The sequence below is a fragment of the Neoarius graeffei genome, chromosome 15 (assembly GCF_027579695.1).
Source record: "Neoarius graeffei isolate fNeoGra1 chromosome 15, fNeoGra1.pri, whole genome shotgun sequence".
Taxonomy (NCBI): domain Eukaryota; kingdom Metazoa; phylum Chordata; class Actinopteri; order Siluriformes; family Ariidae; genus Neoarius; species Neoarius graeffei.
The window spans coordinates 17,956,432-17,978,266 of NC_083583.1; the positions used below are offsets into that span (position 1 = coordinate 17,956,432).

General features: G+C 45.0%; 1 protein-coding gene across 1 annotated transcript in view; it reads right to left on the minus strand.

The window, feature by feature from the left end:
- Positions 1 to 10,228: 10,228 nt before the first annotated feature.
- mmp15b (matrix metallopeptidase 15b) overlaps positions 10,229 to 21,835 on the minus strand; it is a 39,173-nt gene continuing 27,566 nt past the window's right edge. Inside the window, exons 6-10 of the mRNA XM_060940946.1 lie at positions 20,025 to 20,215; positions 16,505 to 16,643; positions 14,968 to 15,118; positions 14,667 to 14,785; positions 10,229 to 14,312 (exon numbers count right to left, since the gene is read on the minus strand). Coding sequence (XP_060796929.1) covers positions 13,837 to 14,312; positions 14,667 to 14,785; positions 14,968 to 15,118; positions 16,505 to 16,643; positions 20,025 to 20,215 — 1,076 coding nt within the window. The 3' untranslated portion in view covers positions 10,229 to 13,836. The remainder of the gene's footprint in view (positions 14,313 to 14,666; positions 14,786 to 14,967; positions 15,119 to 16,504; positions 16,644 to 20,024; positions 20,216 to 21,835) is intronic.

Below are 21,835 nucleotides of genomic sequence, written 5' to 3' on the forward strand. Positions count from 1 at the left end.
GCACAGAAAGGCCCTCGCTGGCCACAGGGCTTGAACCTGGACCTTCTTGCTGTGAGGCGACAGCGCTAACCACTACACCACCGTGCCGCCCATATTCAGTTCATTTATTTGTTATTGTTTACATGTCCAGCATGGATCATTAGAGACAAGATTATTTTTTCTTCTTTTTCTGATTATTATTATTGTTGTTGTTGTTGATGATGATGATGATGATGATGATGATAATAATGATGATGTAATTCTTGTTGATGTTGTTGTGCTTATGATTATTGTTATTATTTAAAAAATAAAATCAGACTGCATTTCATATTCAGCTCATTTATTTGTTATTGTTTACATATCAAGCATGGATCATTAGAGACACTTAAGATGAATTCTTCTTCTTCTACTGATTATTATTATTGTTGTTGTTGTTGTTGTTGTTTGTCAGTAACAGCGTTGAGAGCACAAGCTCGAAACAGCCTTCAAACATAGCTGCCATGAACTACAACTCCCAAGAATCACAGCGCCCTCTGTCTCCAGCATATTAAATGCACCTGTCTCTCATTATCATCATTATCAACAACCCTATATAAACACCACTCTCACTCTCACTCACTGTGAAGTGTCATTCAGTGTTTCCTTCCTGTCATTACCAAGCTGTTTACTTTCTGCTTGCCTTCTAGCATTTGACCTTTGTTTATGTTTACCTTGACCATATCTCTTAGTCTCGTCTACATTATCCAGTTTGCCGATTGACCGACCTCCGGCCGTTGCTTTGACTACAATTCAGACGGCGCGGTGGTGTAGTGGTTAGTGCTGTCACCTCACAGCAAGATGGTTCTGGGTTCGGGCCCAGCAGCCGGCAGGGGCCTTTCTGTGTGGAGTTTGCATGTTCTCCCTGTGTCTGCGTGGGTTTCCTCTGGGTGCTCCGGTTTCCCCCACAGTTCAAAGACATGCAGTTAGGTTAACATGGGGTGGCCTTGGGCTGAAGTGCCCTTGAGCAAGGTACCTAACCCCTAATCGCTCCCCGGGTGCTGTAGTATGGCTGCCCACTGCTCTGGGTGTGTGTTCCCTGCTTCAGATGGGTTAAATGCAGAGGATGAATCTCACTGTGCTTGAAGTGTGCATGTGACAAAGGTTTCTTCTTGTCTATTGTTTTGGCTCTGTCTATAGTTTGCTTCTCCCGCTCTCCCCTGCGCCTGCATCTGTAAGTGCCTGTACCCTGACAGGACACTTCGCTGTCAAATGGATGCAACAGAGGAGGCGAAGCAGACTGCCCTTAATGCTGAACGGCACCTCTTAGGAGAACACCAGCAGATGCTCAATGACCTCAACACCAAGATGGTGCAGCTCACTGTTGTGATGTCGTAGGTATTCCTAACATGCCCCGAAGCCTCCATAAGCTCCACAAAGCTCCTCCCGTTACCCAAGAAATACGCTGGCGATGCTGTCAGAGATTTCTTCTCCAATGCTCCCTTTATTACTCATCCCTCACCAGCATTTCCAATTATCAAAAGATTGCAAAGTTTCTCACACTACTGACTGGTAAGGCTCTTCAGTGGGCAAGTGCTGTCTGGGAGCACGGAGGTGAGCACACTACGTCTTACGATCGTTTCCTGGAATTATTTAAGTGAGTCTTCAATCGTAAACCCGAGGGCATCAAAGTCAGAGAGAGTCTGTTGACCATTAAGCAGGGAAATAGAAGAGTCGCCGAATACGCTATGAACTTCGAACCCTAGCTGGCGGCAGTGGCTGGAATGAGCCAGCTTTAAAGGCTGCTTCTCACCAAGGTCTACACCCAGAAGTGTTGAGTGAGCTGGCATATCGAGATAAACACTTAACTCTAGACTGTCTCATTGATTCAGCTATCCGATTGGATCATCTAATCAGCAGTAGATCAGCTTTACAAAATGCTGTCACACTGCCTCCAGCCACTAATGCACCCATGCCCATGAAGGTATCTCAGGCTCATCTGAAATGTTCAGAGAGGGAGAGAAGAAAACGCGAGGGTTTGTGTTTCTACTGTGATGATCCTAACCATCTTATTTCTAATTGCCTTGCTCATCCACTTCGTGGCAATTCTATACATCCTGCTGAAGCACTGACCAGCCCAGTGAGTCCCCTGTTACCTCATAAGACTCAAGTTTTTAAAATACCAGTCATATTGAAGCTGCCAGCATCGATACATGTGCTCTCTGCATTCATTGACTCAGGGGCAGAGGGGAATTTCATCAACATCTCAATTGTCCAGAAATTCAACCTGTCCACGAACACATTGCAGAGACCATTCAGCCTCAAGACCATCGATGGAAGTCCCATAGGGGATGGACTCGTCACTACTCGCACTACCTCTCTTCAAATTCAGGTGGGAGCTCTTCACTCAGAACTTCTTTCGCTGTATGTCACACCAACGGCACACCACGACATCATCTTAGGCTAACCCTAGCTTCAATTATATAATGCACTGATATCCTGGCAGCATAAAGACATTCTTCAGTGGTCATCAACCTGTTTTCAAAACTGTCTGTTAGGACTAGGACTGTTTTGGCCTCTAGAGGCCGCTGTTATTTCCTTTTCATGTCGTGTTTATTTTGGCCTCTAGAGGCCGCCACTGTTCCTGTGTCTTGTGTTTGTGTTAATTGCCTAATTATCTTCACCTGTGTCCTTAATTAGTTTGTCTATTTATACCCCTGAGTTCAGTCCTCTTGTCACGGAGTCTTTGTGCTGTTATGTTTATCTCCAGTTTCCTTTGTACTGTGTTTTTTGATCTTCTTAGCTTTTGAATTTTTGCACTTTGCTTTTCTTTTGGATTATACTCTTTGGTTTTTTTTTGTCTTTTGTTTTGCCCTGTATATAGTGTATATAGTTTAAATAAACCTTTTGATTCTTTTTCTACTTCCGCCTCACGCCTCTGCATTTGAGTCATCCCCCTGGTGGCCTAGTGGGGGTTTGCTGGATTATCACACCAACGAACCAGGTTCGAATCCCAGCAAAACCCTAACAGAAAGACTCCGTCTGGGCACTACGAATACCAGGTGATGCCCTTCGGACTCACCAACGCACCAGCTGTTTTTCAGGCCCTAATCAACGACGTCTTAAGGGACATGATTAACCTATACGTTTTTGTCTACCTCGACGACATCCTTATCTTTTCCAAGACCGTGCAGGAGCACCGCCACCATGTCCGCCAGGTTCTCCAGAGGCTGCTACAGAACAATCTGTTCGCCAAGGCCCAGAAATGCGAATTTCATGTTCCCGAGGTCTCCTTTCTGGGATTTATTGTACGGACAGGCCAACTCCAAATGGACCCTGCCAAGACCCTGGCCGTCCGGGATTGGCCTACTCCCAAGTCCGTTAAGGAGGTTCAGCGGTTCTTAGGATTCGCTAACTTCTACCGCAAGTTCATCAGGAACTTCAGTTCTGTGGCAGCACCCATGTCAGACCTCACCAAAGGGACAGGTGGATCTTATGGCTGGTCTCCTCAGGCAGAAAAGGCATTCAAAGACCTCAAGGACCGCTTCTGCACGGCACCCATTCTGGTTCTCCCGGACACCTCCCAACCATTCATCGTGGAGGTGGACGCCTCGGACAGTGGTGTCGGCGCGGTGCTCTCTCAACGTTCGGAAGGAAAGCTGCACCCCTGCGCTTACTTCTCCCACCGCCTGAGTCCTGCTGAGTCCCGGTACGATGTGGGGGATCGAGAACTGCTAGCGGTCAAACTGGCCCTTGAGGAGTGGAGGCACTGGCTGGAGGGAGCACAACATCCATTCCTGGTTTGGACTGACCACAAGAACCTGGAGTACCTCCAGCAAGCCAAGAGACTGAACCCTCGACAGGCTAGGTGGGCCCTGTTTTTCAGTCGGTTTGACTTCACCCTCTCATACCGCCCCGGCTCCAAGAACACCAAACCTGACGCACTGTCCAGACTGTTCTCTGCCACTAACAGGGAGAATGAAGTCGGGCCTATTATCCCTGTGTCCCGGATTGTGGCCCCTGTCCGCTGGGGTATTGAGGAGGCTGTCCGACAAGCCCAACGCCAGGACCCCGGTCCTGGGACGGGGCCACCAGGCCTCTTGTACGTCCCACATCAAGCCCGGGCCAAGGTTCTCCAGTGGGGTCACTCTTCCCCTCTCACCGCCCACCCGGGAGCTCGGAGGACCCTGGACTTCCTGAAAAGACGCTTCTGGTGGCCTAACATGGAGAAGGAAGTAAGGTCATTTGTCCTGTCCTGTGAGGTTTGCACCAGAACCAAGAACCCACGACAGCGTCCCCAGGGTCTCCTGCATCCTCTGACCATTCCCCGGCGTCCCTGGTCCCACGTGGCAGTCGACTTTATCACGGGTCTCCCTGAGTCACAAGGTAACACGGTCATTTTGGTCTTAGTTGACAGATTCTCCAAGGCCTGCCGCTTCATACCACTGTGCAAACTCCCCTCTGCTCTTGAAACTGCGAAACTTTTGTTTAATCATGTTTTCCGAGTCTTTGGTCTTCCACAGGACATCGTCTCAGACCGAGGGCCCCAGTTCTCCTCCCGAGTGTGGCACGGGTTCTGCAAGGTCATCGGAGCCACTGCCAGCCTCTCCTCTGGGTTTCACCCACAGTCCAATGGTCAGACGGAGAGGCTCAACCAGGACCTGGAAACCACCCTGCGAGGCCTGGCTATGGATAACCCGACATCGTGGAGCACCTGGCTGCCATGGGCGGAGTACGCCCACAACACCCTGCAGTCATCGGCCACCAAGCTGTCGCCATTCCAGTGCCAATTCGGGTTCCAGCCACCTCTGTTCCCGGACCAGGAGGAGGACGCGGGGGTGCCCTCGGTCAACCAATATGTGAGACGGTGTCGCAAGACCTGGAGCAAGGTCAGGAAGACCCTCATACAGACCTCCAGAACCAACCAGACTCAGGCCAACCGCCATAGAAGACCTGCACACGCTTTCCGCCCTGGGCAGCGTGTTTGGCTGTCCACTAAGGACCTTCCACTGCGGGTGGAGAACCGCAAGCTTGCTCCTCGCTACATTGGCCCCTTCAAGGTGGTGCGCAGGGTGAACCCTGTCTCCTACCGGCTCCAGTTGCCCCGGACTCTGAGGATCAACCCCACTTTCCATGTTTCCCTGTTACGGCCCGTACTGACGTCTACGTATGCCCCTGCCCCTAGGAACCCCCCACCCCCCCGCATCTTCCAGGGGCAGACTGTGTTCACTGTGAATCGCCTGCTTGACTCCCGCCGGGTCCGCGGCGGGTTGCAATATCTGGTGGACTGGGAGGGCTATGGTCCTGAGGAGCGCTGCTGGGTTCCTGCTCGGGATGTCCTTGATAAAGAACTATGTCGGGACTTCCATTCGGCCCATCCGGATCGCCCTGGGAACGTCAGGAGACGCTCCTAGAGGGGGGGGTCCTGTTAGGACTAGGACTGTTTTGGCCTCTAGAGGCCGCTGTTATTTCCTTTTCATGTCGTGTTTATTTTGGCCTCTAGAGGCCGCCACTGTTCCTGTGTCTTGTGTTTGTGTTAATTGCCTAATTATCTTCACCTGTGTCCTTAATTAGTTTGTCTATTTATACCCCTGAGTTCAGTCCTCTTGTCACGGAGTCTTTGTGCTGTTATGTTTATCTCCAGTTTCCTTTGTACTGTGTTTTTTGATCTTCTTAGCTTTTGAATTTTTGCACTTTGCTTTTCTTTTGGATTATACTCTTTGGTTTTTTTTTGTCTTTTGTTTTGCCCTGTATATAGTGTATATAGTTTAAATAAACCTTTTGATTCTTTTTCTACTTCCGCCTCACGCCTCTGCATTTGAGTCATCCCCCTGGTGGCCTAGTGGGGGTTTGCTGGATTATCACACCAACGAACCAGGTTCGAATCCCAGCAAAACCCTAACACTGTCTGCTTCATCCCCAACTAACCCTCTCATCTACGTCAGTGGAGAGTCCACAGCCCGACTCACTCAACAATGTTCCTGAATGTTATATGTACCTAAAGGAAGTATTCAGCAAAGGTAAGGCATGTGGCCTAGCTCCTCACTGCCTATATGACTGTGCAGTTGATCTCCTCCCAGATACCACTCTTCCACGCAACCTTATTTATCCACTTTACCAGACTGAGCAAGCAGCCATGGAAGAATATGTACAGGAAGCCTTGAACCGGGGTACATTCGAACTTCCACCTCACCTGCATCTGCTGGCTTCTTCGTGGAAAAGAAGGGAGGAGGTCTTCGTCCATGCATCGATTATAGGGATCTCAACCAAATCAGAGTGAAATACCCCTACCCTCTTCCACTTGTACCTTCGGCCCTTGAACAACTACGTTTTGCTAGAACCTTCTCCAAACTGGACTTATGTAGTGTGTATAACCTGATCAGAATCAGAGAGGGGGATGAATGGAAGATGGCCTTCAGTACCACCGCTGGCCATTTTGAATATGAGGTAATGCCTTATGGCCTTTCTTTGGCACCAATTGTATTTCAGTGCCTGATCAATGACGTTCTCAGAGACATGTTAGGGAAGTACATCATTGCCTACATTGATGACAACTTAATTTACTCCCCTGGTGACAAGAGCCATCAAAAACACATCAGACCTGTACTCTCCCGCCTCCTCAAAAATCATCTGTATGTAAAAGCCAAGAAGTGTGAATTTCATGTACACCAGATCTCATTTCTGGGATACATTATCAGCACCAAGGGAGTCAGCATGGACAAATTTAAAGTCTCCACTGTCACATCTTGGCCTGCTCCTACTTTGGTTAAGGAACTACAGCTTTTTCTGGGCTTTGCCAATTTTTACCGCCGCTTCATTAGGGTGCTTCATAGCACCATCGCCGCACCCCTGACCTCTCCCCTAAGGAACGGGCCTTGACACCGCCAGTGGAATCCAGCAGTCGAGGAGGCCTTCAGAAAACTCAAGGTCGCTTTCACCACAGCTTCCATACTTTAGCATCCTGACCACACTAAGCCTTTTGTAGCGGAAGGAAATGCATCAGAGACTGGAGTAGGGGAAGTGCTCTCTCAACAATTCGGGGAGAAGCCCAGACTGCACCCAGTGGCTTTCTTCTCTAAGAAGCTCACACCTGCAGAGAGGAACTATGACATCAGCAGTAGAGAACTACTAGCCACCAGCTACTTAGGAATAAATATTTGTGGAGAGGATATGATGACTGAAATCAACCACTTTGTTTCCTCATGCTCAGAGTGTGCACAAGCCAAGGTACCACAAACCCCACCCACTGGAAAATTACAGTGGTGCTTGAAAGTTTGTGAACCCTTTAGAATTTTCTATATTTCTGCATAAATATGACCTAAAACATCATCAGATTTTCACACAAGTCCCAAAAGTAGATAAAGAGAACCCAGTTAAACAAAGGAGACAAAATATTATACTTGGTCATTTATTTATTGAGGAAAATGATCCAATATTACATATCTGTGAGTGGCAAAATATGTGAACCTTTGCTTTAAGTATCTGGTGTGACCCCCTTGTGCAGCAATAACTGCAACTAAACATTTGCGGTAACTGTTGATCAGTCCTGCACACCGGCTAGGAGGAATTTTAGCCCATTCCTCCATACAGAACAGCTTAAACTCTGGGATGTTGATGGGTTTCCTCACATGAACTGCTTGCTTCCGGTCCTTCCACAACATTTCGATTGGATTAAGGTCAGGACTTTGACTTGGCCATTCCAAAACATTAACTTTCTTCTCCTTTAACCATTCTTTGGTAGAAAGACTTGTGTGCTTAGGGTTGTTGTCTTGCTGCATGACCCACCTTCTCCTGAGATCCAGTTCCTTTAGAATTCGCTGGTATAATTCAGAATTCATTGTTCCATCAATGATGGCAAGCTGTCCTGGCCCAGATGCAGCAAAACAGACCCAAACCATGATACTACCATCACCATGTTTCACAGATGGAATAAGGTTCTTATGCTGGAATGCAGTGTTTTCTTTTCTCCAAACATAACACTTCTCATTTAAACCAAAAATTTCTATTTTGGTCTCATCTGTCCACAAAACATTTTTCCAATAGCCTTCTGGCTTGTCCACGTGATGTTTAGCAAACTGCAGATGAGTAGCAATGTTCTTTTTGGAGAGCAATGGCTTTCCCAGCCTATCCCAGCTGACTATGGGCGAAAGGCGGGGTACACCCTGGACAAGTCGCCAGGTCATCACAGGGCTGACACATAGACACAGACAACCATTCACACTCACACCTACGGTCAATTTAGAGTCACCAGTTAACCTAACCTGCATGTCTTTGGACTGTGGGGGAAACCGGCGCACCCGGAGGAAACCCACGCGGACACGGGGAGAACATGCAAACTCCACACAGAAAGGCCCTCGCCGGCCACAGGGCTCGAACCCAGACCTTCTTGCTGTGAGGCGACAGCGCTAACCACTACACCACCGTGCCACCCGAATTCTTCTTCTTCTTTATTATTATTAGTGTGCTAGCAAAGCGAGCACACTATTGTTCTCTGATGCGTTTATTATTATTATTATTTTTTTCCTCCTTCTACTTTTTATTCTTTTCCACCCACTTTTTTGAGCCGCTACTCCTCCCGGAGCATTCGAGTTAGAGATGTCGTTCCACTTCTCACTTGTCCGGCCTGTGGTGCAGATGTATGCTTGCATACAGCTTTTCGATACACCTTGTCGTTCTCCCGTAATTCGTGTTTTTCAAAATAATTTTTCCCCATTGAAATGAATGGGCGCTCTACGCAAAAAACAAATTTTTCCTTCTGTAGGCCAAACTGTAAGATGTAAAGTCATGAAACGTGGTACACTGATAGAGTGGACCCTGATTGATTTCATCAAGTTTCATGTTGGTACGTCTCATGCTCTAGCGCCACCAACTGATCAAAGTCTTACATGCGTTCATGCACATAACTTTTGATCCATATGTCCGATTTTCATAAGTCTGGTACCATTGGAATCCTTGGAGCTAGACGATTCCAACGTATCCATGACGTCATTTTCCGCCTCATTAGATTTTCCGCCATTTTGGATTTTGTCCAAAGTGAAGGTAGAGTGACCCTGGCCGCATGTTTTGTCCGATCATCACGAAACTTGGCATACATGATCTCCAGTCCATGCCTAATAGATGATATTTGTTTCGCTCTCATACGTCACAATTAGCAGAAACGTATTTTGGCTCATATCTCAGAACCGCTTTGACGTATCAAGACCATATTTGTTGACATGACTTTCGGCACCAGTTCATGTACCCTCATCAAATTTAGTGTCATTTGGCCCCTAGGGGGTGTCCCAATTAGCAGAAACGTATTTTGGCTCATATCTCAGAAACGCTTTGCCGTATCAAGACCATATTTGTTGACATGACTTTTGGCACCAGTTCATGTGCCCTCATCAAATATGGTGTCATTTGGCCACTAGGGGGCGCCACAATGAGCAAAAACGTGTTTTGGGTCATATCTCTTTACAGATTTAGAATTGCATCTAAATTTTCATGTTAGTGATGCTCTGGGATGTCCCTGTAAAGAACCTAGCCAGCCTGTCATCTCCATATGAAAATCCGCCTTGTGTTTTGCCCAAACTTTTGCGTGTTGACACAAAACTTGTGCGGGCGTGCGCTCGCCTCTCTTGCTGGGTCGCCATGGCGGCACACCTGAGCAAGCACACTTTCGCATTTTCTCCAGAAATGCATTCTAGTTGTTGTTGTTGTTGTTATTATTATTATTATTATTACTATTAAGAAAGAACACACTATATCACATGTATACTTAAGCACAATGAAATTCCTCCTCTGTATTTAACCCATCTTAAGCAGTGAACACACACATGCACACACACAAGTGAGCAAAGAGCACACACACATACCCAGAGCAGTGGGCAGCTATGGTACAGTGCCTGGGGAGCATTTGGGGGTTAGGTGCCTCTCTCAAGGGCACTTCAGCCCAAGGCCACCCCATGTAAACCTAACCGCGTATCTTTGAACTGTGGGAGAAACCAGAGCACCCAGAGAAAACCCACACAGACACGGGGAGAACATGCAAACTCCACATAGAAAGGCCCCTGTCGGCCACTGGGCTCGAACCCAAAACTTTCTTGTTGTGAGGGGACAGTGCTAACCACTACACCAATGTATTATTATTATTATTATTATTATTATTAGTAGTAGTAGTAGTAGTAGTGCTTTTGTTGTGTTTTTATTGCTGTTGTTGTTGATGCCATTCTTGATGTTGTTGTGCTCATGGTTATTGGTATTATTTAAAAAAAAATTTAAAAATCAGACTGCATTTCATATTCAGTTCATTTATTTATTATTGTTTACATGTCCAGCATGGATCATTAGAGACACTCAACAGATGTGATCAACAAACAACACAAATGTATAAAATCTTCAGTTTCTACATCAGAAAACAAAATAAAAACACAAAACCGGAATGTTAACAAAGTAAAAAAAAAAAAAAAAAGTCCTACAATATTTACATTTTCAAAAACAACCAATTAAGTTCAAATAAGATAGTCAGGAAACCAATCAGTTTAACCGAAACCACAAAAATAGTATCATACATTTAATCATTATTAATAAACATGAGGTTTTTTAAAAAATAATTGCAGCACTATATAAGTTGCACAACATTGTCATGACATTGCTTTAGCAACACGAGTGAGCCTTTTATTTCTTTACCTGATTTGATTAATTATTCAGTCTGTGCATGGATTTGCTTTGTTAAAAGACATGGCTCATGGGGTCAAGTGAGATGCTTTGTGATACAGTGATACAGGAACAGACATACTGTCAACATGTAGGTTAAAGACTACAGTGAAATTATTCTCAGTCCAGACACAGGTGGCCTAATACTGACAAAAATCCTGACACTTTCAAGGCTACAGATACCAAAATATGACAGTTTTCCGGCACTATGATGTCCTTTGTTCATACTATTTAGCAACTACAGTATGGGATTAAAGAAATGAGCAGGGCAGATGATTAACAGAGATGAAACTCTTGTTTCATGCATAACTCAGAAGCTAGAAAGTGAGAAAGATCACAGACAGTGAATCCCGTCTGCTATTTTGTGTGGATGCGTCTTGCACAAACACAATACTGAAAAAAAATCTGCAAATGCTGAAAAAAAAACCAGCAATGCACAACTTAAAAAAAAAATCACGGCGCTGCAACTTCAGGAAATATTTTACTAAAACCCACAATGGCTTTAAGATTGCTATGCAAGAGCGAGCAATTGTGGGAGGGCGCTTCCTGGATTTGGCGTAAAGCCCAGACTTTCTTCCTGTTGGCCAGAAAAAGTACTATGCAGGACAATAATGCCTGAAGTAAGAGGGTCCATTGTTATTTGAGCAGAAATACAGGAGTAGGCATGAGTGTGAGAATGAAACTTGGATACTAACATTCTCATGACACAGATTTTTGTGCAGCGTTGATTATTTATTAGCTGTTCTCCAGCATAATCACTCCTGTTTCATCTCTACTTTGTAAATGGTTACAAATTCAGATCATGCTTAATGTAAATACTCTTACAACTAGCTCTAGTTCCAGGAAAGATCTGTGATTAAAAGTTAAGATCTAAAGCCAGTCTTTCGTTTGTGAACAGTTCACACGAACAGCGTGTTTACTGGACAAGTTCACTTTAAACGGCCTTGACAGAGCATTTGGTTTCGATTGCCTAAGCAAATACAAAGATAACATTAATCAGCCAGAACACCAAAACAGCCAGAAGGTCTCTCAGAACAAGGCCACAAAGGTGCGAAGCAGCAAGTAAGCATCTGTTCAGATGGGAACACATCAGGCTAGCATGGGCTGAGCACGAAGTCTCGAATTCTGGATCCCCTTCAGGCCTGTTTGTGTATTCTTCATTGATCTGTGGAGGAGGGGAAAGAGAGGAGAGGAGAGAAGGAACAGCTTTTATCTCTGATTAACTCTCCTCGTCGAATGGAAGGGGGAAGGGTGCTGCCTGGCAAGGGAACTGAATGGCCTCCATCGGTGATGGCATGCAAGTCATGAATGTCCTCCGTCTCCTCTAGTCTCTCCATAATATTTATGAAAGTGGTCTTGAGTCAACCTTGCCCGACAAGGCAATATTTATAGTACCACTCACTTTACTTTCCTTCTCTCATCTACGCCATCCTCTGTGCCTTTGTGAACACGGAAACTTTCTCCCCTGGCACAGAGATGCTTTTTTTTCTTGAAAAATGTGCAATGCTGAATTGATGTTTTGAGGTCACGCTAAGAAAAGTTTTCCACTTAAAACAATGACAAGCTGCTCAATCATCAATCAAAATCAAGTTCGAGTTTGAATCTCGAGGAGCGTGAGCAACATGTCAAATCCAGCTCGTAGCTGCTGAACGGACAGAGAACGAATGCCAGCAGCAGATCCTGTTTCCCATTCAAAAATAACCAGTGACAGAGTGGATGCCACGACCATGTGCCAGCCAGCTCCTATATGAGGCTCCGCTCTATACTATTCCTCATTGTCCTCAGGAGGGTATTCTAACACCTCAGGTTCCTCTCCACCACCCTTGAAATGTGTATAAAGCAAAGTTGTCTGTGGATCAACACACTGTAAGCGTCCTCCACTGGCAGATAAGGTTTCCACAGCTGAACCACCTCGCTTTGAACTTTCACGCATCTCCCTCTCTATATTGCTCTTCTTCTCTGTTGCTTACTCGTGCTCTCTACATGCCTCAGCAGATCAGAGTAGGATTTCTTAGGTGCACAAGGCCTCATGTTACCCTGGTGGGAGGTTAGCAATGTTTTTGCCCACCTGCTGTTTTTAAAATGAGAGGATTATCTAACAGCCTCGAACAGGGCAGGAAAAGAGGTGCGGCAAGTCCTTTCATTACAAGAAACGCAAATTCCTTTTATTTATTTTTCAATTGGTCCTCTCAAGTGGTATATAGTGTTCTAGTGGTATGTTTTCATAAGCCTTTTTTGTGTATGCGTTTGATTACATTGTTTAAAGCAAGCCTACACTTGGCTAACGGTTCCTACATCAACAACAAGAAAAAAAAAACCTCTTTCAGCATCCAGTACCTCAAACGTTCCCTCCCATTCCCCTGCAGTGTGGTTTCACAGTACGCTGCCTTTTTTGTCCGTAAGGAAAAGCACCACATTAGCTACACTCCTCTGACAATAAAAGATTACGGTCAAACAGTATCATAGGATCATAGAGAGAAAGCAACACGCAAGGGAGATCAAGGGGCTCCTCCTATAGGAGTAAAACTACAGGAAGGCTTTTGGCTGGCAAGACCAAGGCACCGTTGTTAAAACAATAGCATGAGTGCTTCGACTAAGGCAATAAAACGCATGGGATTTTCTTCATCACTGGCAAGCATGCCTCAAGTAGAGCTCTAAATGGCCAGTCGTGTTGAAAACAGATCGTTTTCTACAACACGTCTTTCCTGTTTGGCTTCTCCAGTCAGTAACAGACGACAGCTGAATCCTGAGTAAAGGGAGCAATTATTAAGATCTCAGATATTGACTCCTTTTCTTCCCTTTTTTTTTTAACTGCGAATGCTTCAGATTTCTCTTGTATTTTTCTCATCCAGAGAATGCTTCCTAAGCTATATGGCAGTTTATCATAGCACATCTAAAAAGTTTCCTTGTTAAGAGATAAAAAGAAATGTGAATGAAAAGAGGGAAGGAAAAACAGAACCATGAAGAAAGGAAAAAAAAAACAATAACAAATGTGCAAACTCTCATATAAATAGACTACAGTCAATGCATTAGGACAGCACCATGGGATAACAGAGAATAAGGTGTGTGTGTGTGTGTGTGTGTGTGTGTGTGTGTGTGTGTGTGTGTGTGTGTGAGAAACAAGATGGACAAAAGGGAAGAGAGGTCAAGGGTTCAGAGGTCAGAGTTGAAACCTAGGAGTCCAAGTTAAACCCAGTCCTGCAGGGATCGCTTGCAGTGCACAAAGTACTTGGGTGCCCCTTTCCTCTGCAGCGTGTTGATGATGGCGTAGATCAGCACCAAGATGCACAGCACAAGGATCAGCGGCACAGTCACCATGATAATGTTCATGGTGCGCTCCGTTTCGTCTATCTTCAGTACCACGTCCACATCGTTCGTCTCCTCTTCCTTCGCCTCCTTGGTGTCAACATCATTGGTGCGATCTTGCTCTTTGTCCTTGTCTTTTCCTTTCTCCTTGTCCTTGTCTCGGCCCGCATCCGGGTTGAAGGGTGGTCTGTCAGGCCACTTCCGTCCCGGGTCCACGTCTGTGTCTTGGTCAGGATCTAGGTCCACGTTGCAACCCATGAAGTCTCTGAGAATGGATTTGGGGTATCCAGGCTCACTCTTCAGCCGGTGGTTATCGAATTTCCAGTACTTGGTGCCTTTGTAGAAGTATGTGTATGCTGCAGGGGAAAACAGGATGTTAAACAAAGGCATACAGAAAGGAAATGGGAGTTCATCCCATCTCTGGTTGGTATCATTTGCCAAAATGGAGGGGAAAAATCAAATGCAATGAATGTAAACTTAGTAGTAGTGATAGTGATCATTTAACTGATTATACATGCATAAGACATTCTCCTAATTGTTATAATCGGGGAGAGACTATGCAGAACAAAGGCAGAGAATCTTCTTTTTCAACATGATGTCATTCTTTCCCTCACTCTCAACTAAATTTCCTGATCCCAATTCTCCCCACCTTTTCCCCTCTTCACTAGTTTGAGTTTCTGACAGTTTCCTGCTCCCTGCCCCCCACTCACCTCCATCATCGCTGAGGAAAGCTCCCTTGGGAGATACGGGTACTGACGTATCCCAAACACTGATTGGTTTCGGGTAGTCTCGGTCTACTGCACGCAAATGCTCATTAAAACGCCAGTACCTACAGGGAAGGAATTAGACAATACACCAACTATTTACTGGGAACATACAGCTTCCTGGAGTCATTTGAGAGACACTTTAAATGTTATTAATACAGTAATACAAATATATAACAAACATGGAATATACTAAGTATTGGTATTAGTCTTTGAAAGCTGACCACAGACAGGACCTTCGACTTACCTGTCTCCCTTAAAGAAGTAGGTGTAGCCTGTTGGTTCCCACCAAATGGCTGTCTCTATCTTGTCATAAGGAATGTCCCGACCATAATCTACCAGCTCCTGAGGGTAGCCTGGCTCCAGGTTGGCCTCCCGAAAAATCCAGAACCGATTCTCTGCACAGATCAGGGAAGAGAAGAACAACAAAATGTGGTGAGATTGGAAATACGTAAATAGGCAAGAGTTCAGAACACAAGGAATTTCCCTCTGTCTAACTAAAGCAATCTCAGAAACTTGCAAAAATTCCCATCTTGCATTACTGTATTGGTTTTGCTGCTTGATTGCAAAATATAAATAACCACCACAGATGACAACATAGAGAAAGCCACACCAACAGTTTGGGTTTGGCTGAAATCTGGCATCCTTCTGGTCTGCCTGATGACAGAACACTGCATGACATCGGAACTGATACTACAATCAAGCTGTAGCATTTTTTTTATTATTATTTTACAGTATGGCAGACATGGTGGCACCATTCACATGGTCACAGTTTGATTCCACATTCTCATTCTGAAAAAGTGCAAACTCTGCAGTCAGCATCTGGAGGAACCACTGGCTGATGCAACAGCCGCGCCTCAAATATAACAGTTCTTGCCGTCCAAGTTTTTTGGTCCCCTGGTTTCTTTCCGATGGCAGGCATCCAAACTTAAGAAGACCTTGCCAATGACATCACTTGGCCTACAGATGTTTTCCAAATTTCTCTTCAGAAAAAAAATTCACACTCACTCTAGTTCCATCTCTCTCTCCAACACCCCCCCCCCCATTTATCATTGGAATTGATCAGAACTTTATCTCAACCAAAGCAGTGGATAGGACAAGCAGAGATGAAACCACCCCCCAAAAAACAAACAAACAAACAAACAAACAAACAAAACCCAAAAAAACAAACAAAAAAAACCCCCAGGCTATACTATATATTACTATGCAGGAAGTTGCTCTTAAGATTTCTTGTTTACGAGTGGAGGACTGCAGGAAAGTCAGTTAAGGAAAAGCTCAGTACTGCCAAAACCGCTTTTCGATTTCAGCTTAATGAAGTAATAAAATAAGCACCCAATGCAAATGTAAGTTAAAAATTTCACTGTTTGTACCAGTGCTTTGCTGCCCAGGCAACTGTTAAGGGCACTGAGAAGTAAAGAAAAAAAAAAGCAATAACTAAAGCGCTCTCATAAGGATTTTAGTACCAATCTATAAGTTACTTTGACTCTGCAATAAAATTCTGACTGTGTCCTGAATAGGGGTGTCATTTTTTTAAGGATCTCATGTCCTTTTGCTCACTATACCTGTAAAATTCATCAGACTAAAATGAATAGTTACTAAAGGAAATTACACATCAGACCCTTCTTTTATGACAAAAATCAATTATCATGAAAAAGTTCTCCACTGAGCATGGCTAACTGATGTAGATCGACAACTTGGCAAGCTTTTTACAACATGTACTAAGATGCATCTATGATAATACACTGGTATTCTCATAGAGTGAAGACAGATGGGCAAAAATGTACCTTTGAAAAAGACAAATCTGCCATCGTGTCTCTCATACGCTGCATCAATGTCTCCAGGAAGGCCTCTCCAAAAGTGCCCAATGGGCATGGGGTAGTTATCCAGAACTCGGTTTCTTCGGACCCTCCAAAACCAGCGACCCTCAAGGAGCAAAAACACAACACATTTAGACATAATATTTATTAATACAATTTATACAATTAAGGTTCCTTGGTGTTTGCAGATCTTTAGCAGCTGTCTGTCTGAACAGCAGTGGGCAGCATGGTGGTGTAGTGGTTAGCACTGTCACTTCACAGCGAGAAGGTTCTGGGTTCGAGGCCTTTCTGTGTGGAGTTTGCATGTTCTGTCTGCGTGGGTTTCCTCCAGGTGCTCTGGTTTCCCCCACAGTTCAAAGACATGCGGTTAGATTAACATGGGGCGGCCTTGGGCTGAAGTGCCCTTGAGCAAGGCACCTAACCCCCAACTACTCCCTGGGCGCTCTAGCATAGCTGCCCACTGCTCTGACTGTGTGTGTGCTAATTGCTCACTTGTGTGTGTGCATGCGTGTGTTCACTGCTTCAGATGGGTTAAATGCAGAGGACAGATTTTACTGTGCTTGAGTGTGCATGTAACAAATAAAGGCTTCTTCTTCTTTAGTGGTTCTAGATGTACCTTTGTTCAACTGTGTTTGATACAATGAACTGTGTTTGAAGTGTAATGGCCAGGTTTCAGGAACATTTCCAGCCCAGTTATATCTCAGAAACCACACAAACAACCTGAAACCTGCCCACAAAATAGGCACTGTAAAAGGTTAACACATTTTCTTCTTTTTCTCAGCCTTTTCAGAGAGTAACAAGGTCACTGTCGTGTGCACGCGTTTCTGATGTACAACTTTCAAGATGATCTCAGTGGTGATAGAGTATTTTTCTAACCTGGCAAGCTTGTCATTAACTGTCCTGTCCACTGATCCTCCTCCAGTAAAATATTCATAGAGCAAGCATGGGGCAGCGTGATTAGTGCCCCAGTGGGCTTCTATTAGACATTTTTTATCAATAGCTCAAAAAATGTAATTAGTATTTAAGCGGAATTTCAAATGTATGGAGTTGCGAAAGAGGACTTTCACAGAGATTAACATTTGTTGAAGAGCTGATATATATGGTGGAACTCTCTTCTCTACATGCCCCTATGGATGAGCCCCCACTACTAAACACTGTTCGTATCTCCAAAGCTGATACAAGGTCGGTTTGTAAATTGTGTATACCAAGTAACAGCTAGCTGTTCTACAAATGCTGAGAGAATACCACATGGAATTTCCTTGTTGAAAAATATTACAACCAACAAACTCCAAATCTGAGCAAGAAGTCCTTGAAAAACAGCAGCTCAAGATTATGCTGAATGAATAAACTGAATCATTAAACTCTACAGCTAAACTCAAATGCTGTACACCTGTTCAACACATCGATCTAAAAATAACAGGCTACACACTCATGACCCACACCAATGAGCAAGCTTATTCTCCTGTTTCTTGGGTTCAAAGCCAAGCTGTTGAGATTGTGCCACATCAGATCCAAATTGAAGTTAGAGCCAAGTTCAGCTATTTAACCCCTCTGCTCCAGCACTGTCCTTCCACGAGCCCATACAACATCTCTTTCTTTACACACACAGCTAAGACACATTTCACCCATAAAAAAAAGAATAGTATAACTCCCTTCCAAGGCTTGCAGAAAGCACAAATCTGTGTTTTATTAAGTGTAACAGTAAATGACCTAGCCTCCTTGTACTGCATATCTTTTGCAAGTCTACACTGAGCTTTTCATATATAACACAGCTTGTCAAACTCATCTAAATCCAGAACAAGAAACTATCACTAAATCATAATGCACTGCAAAATGAGCTTTCAGAAATTGGCTGGAATATTGTGTGTTAAATTACGTTTGGGTTTGGCTCACCACATGTTGGATAACAGCTTTCATTTGCCTTATTGGCATTATAAAATGTTAATTATTCATGTAACAGAGAAAACTTGTTAGCAGCTAAGACCACAGGAAATCGTCCAAACCTTTATAGGGGGATTTTCCTCACGTTTTTTTTACATGATACAAAACTAGGATGAGATGGAGGAGTTCTGGAACTGAGAATCATATATCAGACTTTAACTACTTGATGTCAAGAGCAAAAAAACAGGACTATCCAACTGAGCAAAAGTCATATTCAGTTTCAAAACTGCAGAATCATACTGAGTTTAGTGTAATTGTGAAAGAATTTTCGTTAAAATGCTTGTAATCAACAACTGCAGAAAATATCTTCTCATACTGCGGCAAAATAGTAAAAAGGACAAAAAAGTAGAGTGCACTCAATAAACAACAAGTGAAGATCATATGACCTAATCCTTGTCATTTCAATTATAATGGAAGGGTATGAGGGAGACACCCTGACCAAACAAGAAAGCAGCTTCTTTTATAAAGGGGAAATCACATGATGGAATGATCTGACCTAAGAACATCTAAAACAGCAGATGAATCCTCAGCTAAAGCCCCAGAGCAGCTTAGTTACAGTGAGGTGTTCAGCTCAAGGCCACAACTTGCCCCTGTATCCTGTGGATCTCCTGATGAACTCCAGAATCTAATGATACAAACCTACCCTTTTATGGCCCATAACTGAGCCCAGGACTGGGGTTTTATAGGCCACAAGCCCTCTGGAGGCTTATTGAGAACAGGCCTGAGGCCTCTGCCTGGTCCTCAGGTGCAGCTTGAACAGATGGAACTCGACATTCTTTCTGAGGTCTAACTAAGAGAAGTTGGAGACAGTGCAACAGGACAAGCAAGGTTCCACTGGGAGCCCAGGGCCTCGTTTTTCACCCAATTTCCTACTTGTTTAACCAGCTAACAACTGTCAAGGCCAATTTATGCTGACAACGCAGTCCTCGCAGATAGCGTCGCAGACAGTGTCTGCGTAGCCCCCCCACCTTCGCAGACGCTCTGCGCGCACCTCCCAAAAATTGTGACCACCGCAGAAGCCTCGCAGACAAGAGGGCTCTGATTGGTCCACTCTACATCCGCTGTACACGCACTTCCGCTTCCCTACTTTCCCGGTTTGTTTTGTTTTCATGACCGCCATTTTTAAAACACGAGCGAAGATGGAGCAGCATGAAGAGCGGTTGATTGAGGAAGTATGGACATCTATACGACTCCAGTTCTAGTCATTATAAAAAAAAAAAAAGTTCTAGTCATTATAAGTAACCGGAGGATAAACACTCCACTAACCACACCCACCAACTACTCCTAGCGACTTCGCACCCCCTTGCGTTGTGCCGGTGAATAACATCGCGCACGCCTATTATTCCCGCTCAACAATAACTTACAACTGTCTGCGAAAAGCTATCTGCGAAAGCCTTGTCGCACGAGCATGCAGAGGCCTTCAGATCCTATTACACACTAGATTAAGAACATCAGAGTCATTGTTTTACACACACGCACGCACACACACAAAATAAACATACACTCAGAGTATTTTTTGTACCACATTTCAGTGACTCCAACTCACTTTGAAAACAAACATCTCTCCACGGAGCACAGTGACTGTATCAAAGTTGCCCTCACAGATGTTGGGCCCATACTGATCTGGACGGTCAGTGGTGCGTGGTCGGTCTGGATGATTTGGTGGGTTCTTAGGCTCCTTGGGACGGCGGGGGGTCACTGTAGGAAGAGCCTTAGTTGGGGAACTGTCCGGAGGTCCTACAGGAAAACAATGAGAAGATGAAATAAAGCTGATATTATAACTTAATATTAAAGCAGAAGTGTGTTTTGGGCATCTGGTGATAAATGGATAGGAGTATCAGCAATCTAACTTAGGCACTGCATTCTTATGGGAAGCAGCTCTAGAGCTGTGGTAACACAGTGGGAATGAGGAATGCTGTGGAAACTGTTAGGACTAGGACTGTTTTGGCCTCTAGAGGCCGCTGTTATTTCCTTTTCATGTCGTGTTTATTTTGGCCTCTAGAGGCCGCCACTGTTCCTGTGTTTTGTGTTTGTGTTAATTGCCTAATTATCTTCACCTGTGTCCTTAATTAGTTTGTCTATTTATACCCCTGAGTTCAGTCCTCTTGTCACGGAGTCTTTGTGCTGTTATGTTTATCTCCAGTTTCCTTTGTACTGTGTTTTTTGATCTTCTTAGCTTTTGAATTTTTGCACTTTGCTTTTCTTTTGGATAATACTCTTTGGTTTTTTTTTTGTCTTTTGTTTTGCCCTGTATATAGTGTATATAGTTTAAATAAACCTTTTGATTCTTTTTCTACTTCCGCCTCACGCCTCTGCATTTGAGTCATCCCCCTGGTGGCCTAGTGGGGGTTTGCTGGATTATCACACCAACGAACCAGGTTCGAATCCCAGCAAAACCCTAACAGAAAGACTCCGTCATGACCGACTCAGCAGAGGCTGCTTCAACTGTCTACCCGGCCAACCTTCAGGGAATTATGGCAGCTTTGACACGCTTCGGAGCGACCATGGACGCTCATGGACGTACGCTCACCAGCCAACGTGAGGCCCTCGCTCGCCACGAGGAACTGCTTCAGCAAATTGGGAAAACCCTGGCACAGCTGACATCTCTGCCTGCATCTCCTGCTCCTGATCCAGTTCCTGCTCCTGATCCAGCTCCCACTCCTGCTCCAGTGCCTCCTGCAATGCTGCCTTCTTCACCTCGCGAACCCAGCCTTCCTGCACCACAGAGGTATGACGGCAAGCACAGTGAGTGCCGAGAGTTCCTTACCCAGTGTCAACTCACCTTTGAGCTTCAGCCTACCACCTACACTACGGATCGCCGCAAGATTGCCTTTGTGATCACCTTATTAGCTGGTAAGGCGCGAGCCTGGGCTACTGCTATCTGGCAAAGACAGGGACCTGAGTGCTTTGATTTCCAGCTGTTTTCTGAAGAGATGCTTCGGGTCTTCGATCAGGCAGACATCAGTACCGACGCAGCCCGAAAGCTCATGTCCATCCGGCAAGGAGGAAGCGTCGCAGATTACGCCATCTCGTTCCGAACACTCGCAGCAGTAAGTGGATGGAACGAGACTGCCCTGGTGTCAGCCTTCCACCATGGTCTGTCTGACCCCATCAAGGACGGTCTGGCCTCTATTGGATGCCCAAGTGACCTCGAAACCCTCATCTCGCATGCTATTCGTCTGGACAACAGGATGAGAGAACGCCACCAAGCCTTGAGCCCCCCCAGCCTCCCTACCTCTACCTGGAGACCGTCTACCTCCTTCAGTGACTGTCCAGAACCCATGCAAGTGGGTCGTACTCGCCTCTCCGCATCTGAGAGGGAGCGCAGAAGGAGGGACAAGTGCTGCATCTACTGTG